The sequence below is a fragment of the Nycticebus coucang genome, chromosome 10 (assembly GCF_027406575.1).
Source record: "Nycticebus coucang isolate mNycCou1 chromosome 10, mNycCou1.pri, whole genome shotgun sequence".
NCBI lineage: Eukaryota > Metazoa > Chordata > Mammalia > Primates > Lorisidae > Nycticebus > Nycticebus coucang.
Window position 1 is genome coordinate 93,402,904 of NC_069789.1, and position 18,072 is coordinate 93,420,975.

At 36.4% G+C, this 18,072-nt stretch overlaps 1 protein-coding gene across 8 annotated transcripts in view; it reads right to left on the minus strand.

Moving 5' to 3' along the window:
- Positions 1–18,072, minus strand: part of DCAF6 (DDB1 and CUL4 associated factor 6) — a 132,916-nt gene that overhangs the window by 69,144 nt on the left and 45,700 nt on the right. For all 8 annotated transcript variants that reach the window (XM_053605973.1, XM_053605980.1, XM_053605978.1 and 5 more), the window contains 3 exons: positions 11,575–11,668; positions 10,024–10,143; positions 8,534–8,770 (listed from right to left, as the gene is read on the minus strand). In XM_053605973.1, coding sequence (XP_053461948.1) covers positions 8,534–8,770; positions 10,024–10,143; positions 11,575–11,668 — 451 coding nt within the window. The remainder of the gene's footprint in view (positions 1–8,533; positions 8,771–10,023; positions 10,144–11,574; positions 11,669–18,072) is intronic.

An 18,072-nucleotide genomic window follows, 5' to 3' on the forward strand; every position in this document is an offset into this window, starting at 1 on the left:
TGTAGAATAATTTCTGAAGTTTTTGGCCTAGGTTAACAGGAAAAACAGAGTTTCCATTTATTGCCTAGGTTAACAGGAAAAACAGAGTTTCCATTTATTGCAAAAAAGGATGATAGGAAAATGAGTCATCTTGGAGAACAAACAGATATCCAAGTGGAAAAATTAATTAAATTTGGGTGTCACTGGTAATGTTACTTTGAGCACCCTACAGAGTAAGTAATGATAGAGAAGAGGTCTAAGAACTGAAATCTGGGGCACCCCAATGTTTAAGAGGAGGAAGAACCTTTAGAAAGCCAGAAAGAGGGGCTGGAGAACTGATTGATCAGAGTGCTGTAGACTGACAAAATTGGGTCCAAAAGGATGGAGTAAGCGATTGTGTCAAATGCTGCTAATATACTGGAAAAGACATTGAGATCTAACCATTGGAATTTTTGCCATGGAAGACTCTGATGACCTTGACAAGAACTGTTTCAGTGAAATAACAGGACAAAAGCCTACATGCAGCAGGTTCATGAAAAAGGAGAGGTAATTAAGTAAGACTCAAATCATATATATTCAATGTAGAAGTCTTATGATTAGTGGAAAACAGAAATAGGATGACTTTTGTGGGAGGCATAAAGAATCAAGGGAGTTTTGTATATTTTAGTTTGAGAGATAATACATGTTTGTCTTCTAATGGAGAATGCTTAATTGGGGAAAAGGGGAAGGCCATGCCTGGAAAAAAGTGGGCAACTGCAGGAATACCATCCTGGAGCAGATGCAAGGAGTTAAGTGCCAATGGACAGGACAGAAGGAACTGATTTTGAGAGTTATGTAAAAACTTAACCATTAAAGAGAAGGCAGAGACTTTGGGTAGAAATGCTAATGGCTGTACATCTAGTGGTAGGACTATGCACAATTTTTCTGTGACATCAGTATCAGATTACACAATTTATCAAATAACTTTCAGTCTCTCATATACAGATTTAAAGGGTGCGAAATTTGGTTTACCCTTTCAGAAATCAAAGCCAGACACAAACTTCTTGTTACCAAGCTTTTATCTATAAAGAATTTTATTCAACTAGCCAACTGGTGGTTAAGAGTTAATCAAAAACTCAAGTATGGTCATAATATCTCATTGTTAATTATTCCTAGAAAATTCTTCAGTACCATGTGATGGATATTCACTGACAAACCAATGCTGATGGTCAATGGCACAGTGCCTTCTTTTTAGGAACATACAGATCTTTTTAGGAACATACAGATATCTTATTTCTAGTTGGCATTACAATAATGCTCTTAACAATATAGAAGTATTATCATGTAGGCACAAGGTCTGTCATTTTACACTTCAAAAGAAATCTACCACAAAGAGAGTACATAAATGTCACATGTTGCTTAAAAAACAGAAAATCACTGATTTTCACTGGAGTTGCAAACTCTCTCTTCAGTTGCCCAATGTTTTGTAATTACTAAGTCTCTACCCTAGAACCACTTTAGGGGCATGCAGTAATGCTCTACAACTGGGAAGCCTATTATTTAGTTATGATAATCTTATGAGACATTTATTCAGTATTTCCAGGGCTTTTTAAAGAAGACTTTGCTTATCTACCTCTAAGGCTATTTATATGGTTAAAAAAAAATGAGGCTCTAGGAAGAAAGGTTATCACATAGTTAAAAGACAAGTATTGCATTTAAAATTTCAACCAGACATACCAGATTAAAGAAGTTCTGCTACCAGCTTGAAATACTGAAGCAGTTAGGATGTACATACATTACATCCTCTTAAGAAGGTATACACAGTCATACACAATTTATAAATGTGGATGAATGCTTGGAGAATTAGCTTTTGTTTAACATAAGCCAACTGAAAAATGGACAGAATTAATACCTCAGGTTAAATTTTAAAAACAATACAAATTCAACAAGTTATCAAAAACTGCTACAGGAAAACTGTACCTCTGACTCCTGAAACTAATAAACTTATTCTTATTTTCTTCTGAAAGACTCCAGGTTATTCTCCCTAATGGCTTAGTTCCGCTGGCATGATTCCTGCCTCTGCAATCCATACGGTCTTCTGTCCTGGGCTCTAAATCATTTTATATCTAATTTGATGATACTTTATCTGCCTGTTATAAATCTGTCTTTCTGTTCTAACTTGTTTCTTGTCTGGTGATCCTTGTACATTCTTTCTCCTGGGACTGGTCACTCCTTTGCTCACTTCCAACTTTCTCTGATTTCCTCTTTAGTTTCTCCACTTGTTTCTAACCTACCAATGGCCTATACCTAGTCTGACTAGATTCTAATTCCATTTAAAGAAACTGCAATCTATAGTTCAGGCTTTGAAAAGTTTGCTTTGATAAGCTGTATGATAGAGTTCTTACTCCCCAGCAATCTTTCTCTCGAGCTCAATTTAGCTATAATGATGCTGCATAGGCCAAAATAAATTTGTAACTTGAGTAGTTATTTATAAATAAGTAGGAACCCACACAGAGACCATACTGTACACTATCTTAAAAGAAAACCCTTGGGTGCACCTGTGGCTCAGTGGATAGGGCACCGGCCCCATATACCAAGGGTGGTGGGGTCAAATTGCAACAAAAAATAGCCAGGTGTTGTGGCAGGCACCTGTAGTCTCAGCTACTTGGGAGGCTGAGGCAAGAGAATTGCCTAAGCCCAGGAGTGGGAGGTTGCTGTGAGCTGTGTGACGCCACGGCACTCTACCGAGGGTGACAAAATGAGACTCTGTCTCTACAAAAAAGAAAACCCTAAATTCTCATAATCTGAGTCATCTATTTAATTGGAAACACAGGGATCTTTTAAGTAATTCACTTCTCAATGTAAGCCCCTAAAATTAAATTTTGTAGATAGTGATACCCGACCCAATCCAAAGTTACCACCTTTTCTAATCATATTTTTTAAATAAGTTGAAGTAGAATCAAGGAAAAAAATGTTAATTACAACATACTGGAAAAACTTCCTTATTTAACATTTGCTCAATGTAAGAAGCTTCTTAACATGGGAAAAATTTATAAATAATGCTTAGCTTAAGAAATAACTAAAAGATATGTTGAACAGAAATTACTAGAAAAAATTATTTGATAGTTACTCTGAAATACTTTTATATATAAATTATAAAAACAAAAATTTCATTTTAATTTGTATAGTTTCAGGTCACAGCCCTATCTTTCTTGGTTATAAATAACTTTAAAACCACATATTTAAAAGCACAGTCTTTTGTTACATGTTCAAGGAAAGAACATGCCTAAGAATCAAAATGTCTAAATTTTGGTCTATGTATATAAAATACAGTTTCAAATGGTCTGACATATGAATTAAAGTAAAATTCAATAATATAAAGAAAAATCTACCAACTGATTTCATATTCCACTTGAGTATATTTATCTTCCTAATTTATCTATAAAACCCAGAGACAACTTTGCGGTCCCCTCTAGATATGTTATTCTTCGAGTCATGCCTTTTGTTTATGCATTTCATTTACAACTTCACTTTATTTTTTTCTACGCATATTTTTGTTTGTCCCGATTCACCCATTTATATATATAATCACTTTTTTTTTTTTTTTTTTGCAGTTTTAGCCGGGACTGGGTTTGAACCCCCACCTCCAGCACCCTACTCCTTTGAGCCACAGGCGTCGCCCACCACTTTGATTTTTAAAAAGTGTTTTTGGTAGAAGGTAAAAAAATTTACTACCCAGTCTGAAGTAGTCCAGACAGCCAAGGGCAAACAATGGATCCAAAATGATAAATGACTAGATACCTAATCACAATACTTCTCATAGGTATTACCAAACTTGGAGGCCCTACTGGAAACTTCTAGAGTTAATGAAATGGGCAAAAGCAAAGGCAAACACACCATACTTAGCTTATACCAGTTTAAAGATAATATGTCTCATAACTTTTTAATTATATCTTTGGAGACTGAGCATTGTTAGGGGAAAAAAAAAGCTTACTCATAAAATAAATGTCATGAACCAATCAAAAGTGAAAACAATTATAAATTCACATAAGTGCTTTTCAGGAAATAAACAGGGTAATATAAAAGAGAATACAATTTCAGGAAGAGGACCTTATCCAGGGTAGTTAAGATACCATTAACTGGATGGTATTTGAACTGAGACACATGGAAAAAAAAGCTAGCCATGTGATAAACCAGGGCAAGAGCTTCCCTTACAGTGACTACTAAGAAACAAGTCTTATAGGGTGGTACCTGTGGCTCAAAGGAGTAGGGCGTCAGCCCCATACACCAGAGATGGCAGGTTCAAACCTGACCCGGGCCAAAAACTGCAAAGAAAAAAAAAAGAAAGAAAGAAAGAAACAAGTTTTAGACTCAAAAGAAAGAAAGTGGCTGAAGAACATATGGCAAATTAAAGGAACTGAAAGGAAACCAGTATACCAGAGTGTGATGATCATAAGGGACTGAGCTGAGGCTAGAAAGGCCAGGCCATGAAGGTTCTTACAGTCCATAGTAAAAAGTTTGTTTTTCTTTTCTTTTGTAGTTATAAATGCAATTAGAAGCCTCCAAAGGGTTTTAAGCAACAAAGTTATATAATCTGATTTAACATTTTAAAATACTCATATTCTGGCCGCTGCATGGAGAATAAATTAGAAGGAAAGAAGAGTAGATACAGGAAGATTAGGAGACAAGAAATGATGGTGAGATGAAAAGCACGATATAGTTTAGACAGACAAAGGACCAACAGAACTTGCTGAATTAGGCATGGGACTTGAGGGAAAGAGGTCAAGAATAACTCGGGTTATTAGAATAAGCAGATGGGTGGGTGATATTATAATTTACTAAGGCATAAACAGACCAAGAGATGGAACCGAATGGGGACAGGAAAGGTAGGAGGCTAACTTTAGTTTGAACACATAAATTTAAAATGTACACAATAACAAAAAAAAGTCAAAATAGCAATTGAACATAGGGGTCTGGAACTCAGAGTATAAGATTAGATAGTTGATACATATTTGGAGTCATCAATTTAGAAGAGACATTAAAAGCTATGGGGAACTAACACTACCACCCAGGGATAGAACGTACAGAGAGAAGAGAGCCAGGACTAAGCAGTTCAACTATAAATACAGAAGTAGAAAGAATAAGAAACATTAATAACTGTTATTGAAAACCAACCAGAATTAATGAGTAGGCAAATGTTGTACCATAGATACCAAGAAAATACAGTGTTCAAGAAAAGAGTGATAGACTATGTTAAATGCAAGTGGGTCAAAAAATCTAGTAATATATTAACAGAATTATCTTCTAAATTTGGTGAAGGTCACTGGTGACTGTAGTAAAAGGTTTCAGGGGGAAAGGAGTTAAAAGGCGGATTAGGGTTAATAAATACATGGAGGATGGTAAGAAAATGGATGTAGTATATGTAAGCAACTCTTTCCAGGATTCTGATGATAAGAGAAACAGAAATAAAGCAGTAGCTGGAAGGGAATGAGGGATAATGAAAAGAGAATTTTTAAAGAAAGGAAATAGGAAGAGCATGTTTGTGGTTGAAAGGAACAATTCAGCAGAAAAGGCGATGAGGATGCAGTAGAAGGAGCAAATCCCTGAGAAGCTGAAAGAGATAGAACTGAACCGGCTAGCTTTTGATAGGAGCAGATACATTTCTTCTAAAATGTGTTTCTGCTCCTGTAAGAGACAATTTGAGTGAAGATGTTAGAAAGTGGGGAAATTTAATAGCAGCAAAATAAGTCCTTTTCTTTTCACCATGAATGAGAGGTGAGCAGCTGAGGGTAGGATAGGGTGAAGTGGAATTTTAAAAGTGTAAAAAACCTGAAGATGCAAAATAGACATTTTATATACTTGGAGAGCAACAGGGTTCAAAGAGACTGCTCTGAAAACAATTTTGAGCACCCTTTGCAATCTGTGGGAATAACTTTCTTCACTTTTTTTTTTGGAGATAAGAGTCTCACTTTGTTGCTGCAATCTCAAACTCTTGGGCTCAAGCAATTCTCTTGCCTCTGCCTCCCAAGTAGCTAGGACTACAGGCATCCAATATAACACGGGGTCTTGTTGGTCTTCAACTCTTGAGCTCAGACAATCCACGGCCTCGTCCTCCCACAGTGATAGGATTACAGGTGTGAGCCACTGTGCCCAGCCTCTTCACTACCTTTTAGTGATTCAGTTGCAGACTAAGAGAAGGCAGAGGATCAGGTTCAATCAGAGTTTTGCCTGGTTATAAGTTTTCACATTTTCATTGTCCCTCTCCCCTTCATATCAGTAAAACTGACAGAGGAAATGTGAGAAACATGAAGGAAAGGCATAAACATTTTTAACCTTAAAAGGTATTTACAAAATAAAAAAACAAACAAACAAACAAAACGTATTTACAGCAAGGCAGTTATAGACAGCAGTGTATTTTTTTCATTTTCTCTATCTCTACACAAGACAATACTCACAAAACCCATCTGGAGTTAGATAGGTTATGGTAAGTACAAAAGAGATCAGGGAGAAAACAAAAGCAAACTGAAAATACACTTGGACTATGGAATAATGAAAGGGCTACTATTGGAACAATTAATTACAGATATAACCTTTAAATGTTACATCTGACACCAAATCACTTTCCGCAATAGTGATATTGTCTTGGTAACACAGAAATATTCCAATTATCAACCAAAATTCTCTCAATAATCTCTAAGTTAAAAGTATTTCCTTACTTTCTTTTAGGCAAAAGAGCTAAGTAGTGTTCAGTGATTGCATAACCTTCACAAAAAATTTGTTTCTATTTCAATGATGCAAATGACTATAATACTGAATACTTAACATAAATATTAAAAGAAATTTAGCAATTTGAAATGTGGTATTAAAATGTTAAAAATCTATAAAACAAATAAAGCTCTAAACACTACCTGCTAAGAAACAATTGGCATTAGTTATGATTCAGTGGAATTGCATATAAGCTAGAGTACCTTCTTGCTAAGTTTTTCTGAAAACTTTTTTTTTTTTCTAAGACAGGGCCTCAAGCTGTCGCCCTGGGTAGATGGGTAGAGTGCTGTGACATCACAGCTCACAGCAACCTCCAATTCCTGGGCTCAAGCGATTTTCCTGCCTCTGCATCCCAAGTAGCTGGGACTACAGGTGCCCGCCACAACGCCAGGCTATTTTTTGGTTGCAGCCGTCATTGTTGTTTGGCGGCCCTGGGCTGGATTCAAACCCGCCAGCTCAGGTGTATCTGGCTGGTACCTTAGCCGCTTGAGCCACAGGTTCCGAGCATTCTGAAAACTTATAATTGATCAAAGTTTTAAAGACTATTTCCAAAAATGTTATCACTTTAAAAATTCTTGCTTTTACTAATTTTACCTGCTTTAAAAAACATTTAACTAATTCTGCCCCTACTTCCCAAAGTCTCTAAAATTTATTTTCCTATCAAGTGAATAGCTGTGTCAACTAGAGAGTGAAAAAGCCTGATTTTGTAACTCCGCTTTAGCTTATAATTATGGATAAAATGCACACAATGTTAACAGTTATGTAATTGACTCTGGCATTTATTCCCATAGAAACTGAAAATGAATTACTAAAAATGGGATATACTGATAAAAAGAGTGCTTAAATTAAAACATCCCATATATGGTGTTCTGGCATGAGTTTCCAGAGAAGCAAGAATAAAATGACAGCTTGGCAGCTAAGTTGTTAGGAATTTTTTTTATAGATTTTAGCTTAGGCCTGCCAACTATATCTCTAGTTGATAATATTTTTTGTGCTACACCAAGTTTGTTAGAAGAACCCAAAGAAAAATATGAACATATATCTTATTGGTTATTATAATTATATTATGTAATTTAAAATGACATAGTCCATAGACATAGTCACAGACATGCTGAAAATTACTATTATAAATACTAGTACATTCCACACTTGGGAGAAAAGGTTGAACATGAGGAGTTATAATATTGAGAGGAAAATAGTATTTTAACAGATTTAAGAGTTGATTTTTTTCAGTAACATTGCATATAGCAAGAAAATAAAGGTTTGGTAAAATTATTCCTTTTCATGTAAATATTGGAGAAATAATTCTTTTGGTATATTGTATATGTTGTTGACAAGAGGCCATATCAAATCCACCATACAGAATGGATTAAAAGTATTGCATGATTTGAGGAAAGATAATCAAGAATAGAAATAAAATGGAACTGATAATAATGAGCTATAATTTTCACTACCACTTTAATAGACATGAAATCAAATAAGCCTAAAAAAATTTTGAGCTACAATGATCTATAAAATAATCTTTAAGTCAGGTGCATTAAACTATGTCAAAACACTATTTGTTGACACTTGCATTTTTAAAAGAATTGTTTTACGTAAATTGATTCCTGCTATTTGTTAAAATTCATGCAAGTTAGGCAAACTTGAATTTCGTGTTGAAATTACATGTTCACATATTATGTCATTCTAATTATTTATTCCCGCAAGAAGTTGATGTGATTTAGTGTCTCTCAAAATAACCTATAAAGAAGTTTTCATTATTGGAAATCATCAGATGAACCACAGCCTACTTAAAGAATAACATCCTCACCAGACTGATGACGTGTATGGTGTTCAACAGACTGCCTTTGTTCACTGTCTGGAGAAGTAGAATGAGGGCTTTCTGTGGATGATGTCGAATGAGCCTGAGCTGACACTGTAGAGGATGTAGAAGGTTGCAGAAATTGTTCAGCTGGAGCATCTACTTCCATTGCAGTTTCACCCACTTCCAAATTAGGACTCGATGGGACAGTAGGAAGAGTTGAAACATCTGACTGACTCGTTCCACCTTCAAAATATATATGTTAATATAAATTCAAATTTTAAACATTTTCCACCACTAGTTAAAGAGATATGTTCAGGAAACATACTCACTTGCATGCACACACAAGTATGTAACTTCAGGATAACAATAATACCCACTGGTTGTTTTGGTCTATTTGACCAAATAAGCTAATCAATAGCAATTAAAACTTTTCTACAACATATTCTTATTAAAATAACCAATCATGCCAATTACATAAAACTTTTTAATCTATAAAATATTATTTATTTCCATTCAGAGTACATTTTAAAATGTCTTAAAATTGGGACTTAAGAAAATTTACATTTTCTTTTCTTTTTTTGAGAGAGTCTCACACTGTTGCCCTTGGTAGAGTGCCATAGCATCATAGTTGACAGCAACCTCAAACTCTTGAGTTCAAGTAATTCTCTTGCCTCAGCCTCTGAAGTTAGCTGGAACTGCAGGCGCCTGCCTCAACACCCAGCTATTTTTAGAAATGAGGTCTCGCTCTGGCTCAGGCTGGTCTCAAACCTATGAACCACCTCAGCCTCCCAGAGTATTAGAATTATAGGTGTGAGCAATGCACCTGGCCTATTTTTTCTTTTGAGGAAAGCAAAAGATCCAACATGTAGCTTTCTGGATCCTTGATTGTGGCTTTTTGATTGACTCCAAAGTTTACAGAACACATCCTTTTAAGAAAGGGATTTGTTCTGTGAAGTTTGGGTTTGATCCAGGTACTGTACTTGGGGATCTGGAGGGCCACATGTGGACTTAAGGCAACAGGTTCCCCACCCTGTGCTCAGGGGGCAAATTGTATCTACTATCTTTTGTTCTCTACTGCTTCACACAATATAGTCAAGAATCTTGTGATTATTGTAGATATAAACCATGATATAATTTAGATAATATAAATAAAAATGATTTCAATAAATAGTTTTTAACAGTTTTCTAATGACTATTTATTATTTTTTTTGAGACAGAGTCTCATTTTGCCACTCTTGGCAGACTGCAGTGGCATCACAGCTCACAGCAACTTCAAACTCTTGGGCTCAAGTGATCCTCTTGCCTCAGTCTCCCAAGTAGCTGGGCTACAGGTGCCTGTCACAAGGCTATTTTTAGAGATGGGGGTCTCACTCTTGCTCAGGCTGGTCTGGAACCTGTAAGCTTAGGCAATCTACGCGCCCTGGCTTCCCGGAGTGCTAGGATTATAGGTGAGCCACTGTGTCTGGCTAATGACTTTAATTAACATGAAAAATTACCTCTGGGTCGAGATCGTCCTCTTCCTCTATTGCTTTGTGCAACTTCGCTTGCTTCTTCAAACCATCTTGATAACATATCAGACATTCTCTGCATCAATGACACATTTGGACTTTGCTCTCCTATTATAACAGTAGGTCTTATCAGTGAGTTTAGTAATAAATCAGGATCTTTCACCTAGAAAACCTAGATTTAATGAGCTTTAAAATGAAAGTAATTTAAAAAAAAATCAAATGGCCTAAATAAATCATATAAATCTATTATCGCCATCATCACATTTTATAGTAATTGTCTATATGAGTGACTCTCCATCTTATTGTATGGTGAAGTTCCTTGAGAACAGGGCAAAAATCTCATCTCTGCCTATACTTAGGTAACTCCACACCCTCCCACTCCTATCTCAAGTTTTCCTTCAGTTCAGAGTTTTCCTGAATCTTCTCCTTTAGCCCCATCTAGTTCAGAATCTTTTCCTTTAGCCCTTCATTCAGGAAGGGCTCATGAATTCTAAGTTGAATAAATTAAAAGAAAGGTTTTCTCTCTCACTAAAGCATCATCAAGTACAGACACAAAATAGCCTTATGTTTTTGCAGGGATCCTCCTTAAACTGAACTCATTTTCATCATCATTTACTATAAACAAATTCCAGATATCTGCAATCAACTGGAACCGGAGAGTATGTTGGGACTTCCTCCTTTTTTTCTTCAAATAAAAGACATTTTTTAAGGGAGTTGTCAAATTAAAAGTACGATGTCAAATTAAAATTATGACAACTCTATTCTACAATCATATAACTTAAAGTGAAAATCATTTGTTCTTATATTTTCTCTGAAATCAGAATTCATTTTATACTTTATTGCCCATATATAACTTTATATTTAAATATATACCCTAATAATACCAAGAATACTTGTATATTGGGGAAGATGCTTTTGATGATAAAAGAGGTTTCAGAAGTCATAGAAGAAAAAGAATTTGGCTATAGACTCATTTAATAAAATACAGCCATACTAGTTCTATTTTAAAGCATGCTGCCTTAAAGCTCCCAAGGTAGTTTCTTACGTGTCACAAGCACTTGACAGAAAGAAAAAAAAAGTTTTATGTGCTATTATGAAACTCCCATGTTAGAAATTAAGAGTTTTCATTTCTCTATCTAATAGAAAAAAATTAAGAAGTTTGATAATACCCAATGTTTTCTGGGACAATGAGACATTCTTATACTTTTGGTAAGAATAAATTACTAATTTTTTGGTAGGATATAAATTAGTAATTTATTCCTACTGAAAGTATACGAATGCCCCATTGCCAGTGAATTTGTAAATTAGTGCATCTTTTGGGGGGAGTAATTTGATAAAAATTAAAATGCACTTGTCCAGTGACTCAGCCATTTCCACTTCTAAGAATTTATCCTAAGATATATTTGCACAAGTATACCAAGAAACGTGTACAAGGATGCTAATTACAGCATCACTTACCACAGTGAAAAAACTGGAACCAAGCTAAAATATTAATTTTTAAATAACATGTACCAAAAAAGTTGACCAGAGTATAGTTACCATCTCGTTCTCGTTCACTCTCAGGTCTTGCTCTAGGTCCAGTATCTGACCAATCACCACGAAGTCTCAAACGCTTAACTGGAGGCTGTCGTAACTAAAAGACAAGGATAGGCAGATTCTATGTAAGTCTAAAACTCATTTACTCTTAACTCTTAAAGCATCCTTTAAATCTAAAAGATTATTTCCACCTCCCTACTTTTTTATTGAGTGTGGAAGTGAGATGCTAGATCAAAATATAAAAGACACTGATATAAGCTAAATCAGACTGTTGCAGCATTCACTGTGATGACAAATATCCACTGATACTGGCAGCCTGTACTTTATATCCTCAACCTAAAGACTCTGAATGCCTGGCAGCCTGACTCTTTATATCCTCAACCTAAAGAATCTTTTATGTGACTTCTCATCATACTTACATATAATTTCTAATCCTATCTGTATTACTTTCCAGCTGAGAACAGGATTATTTAACTACTTTGAGTACTATTTAAGTGTTCTCCTGTGAAGACAAATATCATCGAGGTGAAGTATGTGCATACCCAACAATGGGAGTTATCATCTTTTACATATTGCTGACAGTTTACTTTTGTATTTCTCCCAGCATCTATTCCAACCCTTTATCACTTATCTCAGGCTTTCCATTCAATCTTACTGCCTTCATTCTTTTCTCCTATTTCAGAGAAAAAGTCCTACAGAAATAAAATCAAATTCTTCAGCTAAATTCTACAAATTTATCAACATCTACAATTTACCAATTCCTTCCAAACATTCACAAAGGATGTATCATTTATTCTGTTTAAGCCTTATCTATCTTTACTTTTTATTTCATTTCTTTAACTCATCGAGGATCTTGTTTCAACAATTATTTTCTCTTTTCTACAATTACATCCATTTTCTCTCTCTTGGTTCTTTTTCACAACATGCTAACGGTTCTTATCATTTTTAATAAAACAATATCTCACTTTCACAAAATCTTAATTTTATATTTCTATTCAGCAACAGTCATTTCTCTTGCTTTCAAGAAAAAAGTCTATATTCATTTTGTCTACTTCTCTCCTCCCTCACTATGCTATCTTCAATCTTTCCATTGAATTTCCTATCATTCCACTGATTTCATTCTCACCAGTGATTGATCAATTGCCAAGTTCACTAATCAACTATAAAAACGATGAATGATATGAACAATAATCAAACTGCCAAGTCAAACAACACCTTTCCAAGTTTATCTGACATGTTCATAGTATCTGACATTCTTGACTACTCCATTTATTTAAAAATAATTAAAATATAATTCACGTAACACAATAGTCAACCTTTTAAAGTGTACGATCCAGTGATATATATACACAAAGCTTTGCAACAATTGTCATCATCTTATCACCCAAAGAGAAATCCCGTTCCTCAGAAGTCACTCGCCAGTAATCCCTCCACTCAGCTCCTGGCAACCTACTTTTTCTCTCTATGGATATGCCTATTCTAGACATTTCATACAATGAAATCATACAACATGTGGCCTTTGTGTCAGTCATTTAGCATAGTAGTTTCAAGGTTTATTCCTATTGTAGCATGTATCAATATTTCATTTCATTTTATGCCTGAGTAGTATTCCATTTTATAAATATATCACATTTGTTTACCATTCATCAGTTGTACATCAAATTGTTTCCACTTATTGTGAAAAATGCTACTATTGAGCACATGTACAAGTTTTTGTAGAAACATGTTTTGGGTATACAAGCATACCTCATTTCATTGCACTTCACTTTGAGCTTCATAAAGACTACTTTTTTTTACAAATTGAAGGTTTTGAGTAACTCTGTGTCAAGTAACTCTGAGTTTTGAGTATTTTTACAAACTTGAGTTTTTGTACAAATTGAAAGCTTTGAGTAACTCTGTGTCTATCGTTTTATTTTTCTAACGTCCTGTGCTCTCTTCATGTCTCTGCATTACATTTTGGCAATTCTCATGATATTTCAAACTTTTCCATTATTATCATATTTGTTTTCCTTGTGATAACACATAAATGATGATTTTCATCCACAATTCCTGGCTTATAACTCATAGCCATTGTAACAACAAACAGAAGAGCTCTTCTGACCTTCTCCTGCCTTCCTTTCACCTGCCCAAGGCAAGACTTTAATCTGACTGTGGGTTGTAAGACTATCATTCCAGAGAGGATTCCGTCCAATACCCTGACGGAAGGAATGCTGCAGAGAGAGGCCAAGAACAATCTGAAATAGACAGAGCTTTGCAGAGTTTAGATCATACCTTTTTTATCTGATCACATTTGAATTTAGCTGTACATGGTTCAGTCATGTCTGTTCAATGAAACCTCCACATTAAGGGCCCAAAAGGACAGGTTGGGGGTGGGGGAGTCTTCTAGAAAATGACACGTGAAAGTTCCTAGGTGGCATACATGCCCCAGGAGAGCAGGGAAGCTCTGTGTCCCTTCCCTGACACCTCGCTCTATGCATCTCTTTATCTATATCCTTCATAATATCCTTTATAAAAACCACTAACTGTGTTTCTGAGTTCTGTGAGCTGCTCTAGCTAATTACGCAAATCCAAAGAGTCTTCGGAACCCCAAATTGAGGTCGGTGGTAAGTTAGAAGTTCTGTAGGCCTAGACTTGCAACTGGTATCTGGGGAGAAGGGAGGTGTCTTGTGAGGAAGGAGTCTTGTAAGACTGTGTCCTCAACATGTAGGATCTGATACTGTCTTCAGGTAGACAACATCAAGATTGAATTAGAGGACTTCCATTGATGTCAGCTGTAGAAATAATTACTTGCTAGGCAGAAGGCAGACCCCTCCACCATACTTGAAATAGATGATTTCTATGTTGATGATTGTTGTTAAGAGAAAAAACTCTTTTAGTTGTCCCCCTCATAGTGATCTATGATCAGCGATAGTACTATTGTAAGTGCTTGGGGACTCCACGAACTGTGCCCATGAAAGAATGAACTTAACAGATAAATGTTGTGTGCATTCTTACTGCTTCACTAACCACTGGCTACTACTCCCTCATCCCTCTCCTCAGGCCTCCTTATTAGCCAGTTAATAATGCTACAGTAGCCTCTGAGTATTCAAGTGAATGGAAGAGGTGTACAACTCTCATGTTAAATCAAAAGCTTAGTCAGGAAGACGTGTCAAAACCCAAGACAGGATGAAAGGTAGGCCTCTTGTGCCAGTTAGCCAAGTTGGGAATGCATTTGAAGCAAATAAAAAGTGCTACTCCAGTGAATATATGTATGACAAAAAAGCAAAAATAGCCTATAACTGACATGGAGAAAGTTTTTTTTTTTTTGGTAGAGACAGAGTCTCACTGTACCGTCCTCGGGTAGAGTGCCGTGGCGTCACACGGCTCACAGCAACCTCTAACTCTTGGGCTTACGCGATTCTCTTGCCTCAGCCTCCTGAGCAGCTGGGACTACAGGCTTCTGCCACAACGCCCGGCTAGTTTTTTTGTTGTTGTTGCAGTTTGGCTGGGGCTGGGTTTGAACCCGCCACCCTCGGCATATGGGGCCCGCGCCCTACTCACTGAGCCACAGGCGCTGCCCCTACGTGGAGAAAGTTTTAACGATCTGGAAAAAAGATCAAACCAGCCACAACATTCCCTTAGACCAAAGCCCAATCTAGAAGAAGACCCTAATTCTCTTAATACCCTAAAGGGTGAGAAAGGCAAGGAAGCTGCAGAACAAAAATTTGAAGCGAACAGAAGTTACCTCCTAAAGTTTAAGGAAAAAAGCCATCTCCATAATATAAAAATGCAAGGTTAAGTGGAAAGTGGTGACATAGAAGCTGCAGCAAATTATCCAGATAATCTAGCTAAGAAAATTGAAGGTGGCTACACTGAACAACATACTTTCGTTGTAAATGAAGCAGCCTTCTATTGGATGAAGATCCAACTGGACTTTATAGCTAGAGAGGGGAAGTCAATGCCTGGTTTCGAAGGACACCTTGACTCTCTTGTTAGGGGCTAACGCAGTGTGACTTCAAGTGGGAGCCACTATTCATTTACTGTCCGAAAATCCTAGGGCCTTTAATGATTACATTAAATCTCTGCTTGTGCTCTATACATGGAATAATGAAGACTGGATGAGAATGCATCTGCTTACAGTATAGTTTACTGAGTATCTGAAGCCTACTGTTCAGACCTCCTGCTCAGAAAAAAAGAAAAAATTCCTTTCAAAACATTAATGCTTACTGACAATCACCTGAGCACCAAGAGCTCTGATGGACATGTCCAAGGAGATGTTGTTTTCATGCCTGCTAATAATCCAAGCCTGCCAACAATATCCACTCTGCGGCCCCTAGACCAAGGACTAAGTGTGACTTTCAAGTCTTATCATTTAAGGAATACATTTTATAAGGCTGTATCTGCCATACATCATGATTCTTCTGATGGATCTAGGCAAAATAAATTAACCTTCCAGAAAGGTTTTCCTCATTCTGGATGCCATTAAGAACATATGTGATTCCTGGGAGGTCAAAATATCAACATTAACAGGCACTGGAAGAAGCTGATTCCAACTCTCATGGATGACTTTAAGGGGTTCCCATGGATGACTTTAAGGGGTTCCCAACTTCGGTGGAAGAAGTCACTGCAGGATGTGGCAGAGATAGCAAGAGAACTAGAATTAGTTGTGGAGCCTGAAGATGTGGCTAAATTTCTCCAATCTCACGATAAAATAGAACAGATGTGCAACTGCTTATGAATGAACAAAGCAGTGGTTTCCTGAAATGGAATCTATTCCTAGTGACGATGCTGTAAACATTATTATAATGACAACAAAGGATTTAGAATATTCAATCAACTTAGTTGATAAAGCAGCAACTAAGTTTGACAGGACTAACTTCAATTTTGAAAAATGTATCTGTGGGCAAAACCTCATCATACAGCACTGCATGCGACACAAGAAATCTTTTGTGAAAGGAAGAGTTAATCAATGAAACGATGTTAATTTATTATTTTAGGAAACCGCTACAGCTACACCAAGCTTCAGCAAACACTACCCCCATCAGTTAGCAGACACCAACGGGAACCAGGACCCTCCACCAGCAAAAACATTACAACTTGCTGAAGCCTTAGCGAAGTGTTTTTAAATTAAGGTATGCACATGGTTTTCTTAAACACAATGCTACTGCACACTGAATGGACTATAGTGTAAACATAACTTTTATACAGGCTAGCAAACCAAAAAATTTGTGTGACTTCTTTTAACACGATATTAATTTTACTTTGGTGGTCTGGAACCAATCTGCAATGTCTCTAAGGTATGCCTAGGCGCGGAACTGAGGGGACATACGACAGACAACTCTGTTTAATATTAGAGGAACTGCCAAACCATTTTCCAAGCCAAAGCAGGTGCAAAATTTCAAATTCCCACTAGCAGTTTATGAGGGTTCCGATTCCTCCACGTCCTCCCCAACAATTGTTACTGTCTTTTTCATTTAGCTATCCACTATTTTTATTTGTGAGTCTGAAGTAGTACTTTCTGTGGTTTTGATTTGTATTTGCTTATGGACTAGAGACACAGAGTATCTCCTTTTGTGATTACTGGCCATTTGTATCACTTCTCTGGAGAAGTCTCTTCAAAACCTCTCTACCTTAATATAATTTGGATTTTATCTTTTTGAGTTATAAGTGTTTATTTATTTATTTATTTATTTTTTGAGACAGAGCCTCAAACTGTTGCCCTAGGTAGAGTACCCTGGCATCACAGCTCACAGCAATCTCCAACTCCTGGGCTTAAGCAATTCTCTTGCCTCAGCCTCCCAAGTAGCTGGGACTACAGGTGCCCGCCATAACCCCCGGCTATTTTTTGGTTGTAGTTGTCGTTGTTTTTTGGCAGGCCCAGGCTGGATTCAAACCCGCCAGCTCTGGTGTATGTGGCTGCCACCTTAGCTGCTTGAGCTATAGGCGCTGAGCCAAGTGTTCTTTGTATATTCTGGATGCCACGCTCCAATCAGGTATATGATCTAGAAACATTTTTTTCTCATTCTGTGAGTTCCTCTCTTTATCTTACTTTTTAAAAATAACATTCATCCCCTCCCCAACCATTAAGCAGGTTTTGATAAAAACTTATAAGCAATCCTAAATTTGATTTTTTGAGTATGTACAATAACTCACTCAAGAGTACTAAAAATTATAGCATTCATTCATTCAGTCACCAAAAATATTTTAGCTCCTTTTCTGTATCAGGTGCTATTGTAAGGTACCGGAAAAGAACAATGGACAAAACAGAAAAAGTATCAGAAATTTAGAGTCTAAGTGGAGGAAACAATACATGAAATAAAAAAGTAAAATATATCTAGAAAGTGATGTGCTATGGAGAAAAATAAAGTAGAAAGGGAATAAGCAGTACCAGAGAATAAAGGGTTGTGATTTTAAATAAGAGTGATAAGGTAGGGCCTTACCTGGATGGTTATATGAGCAAAAACTTGAAATACATAAGGAAAGAAGAAATCCAGATATTTGGTGAAGAGTGTTTCAGGCATA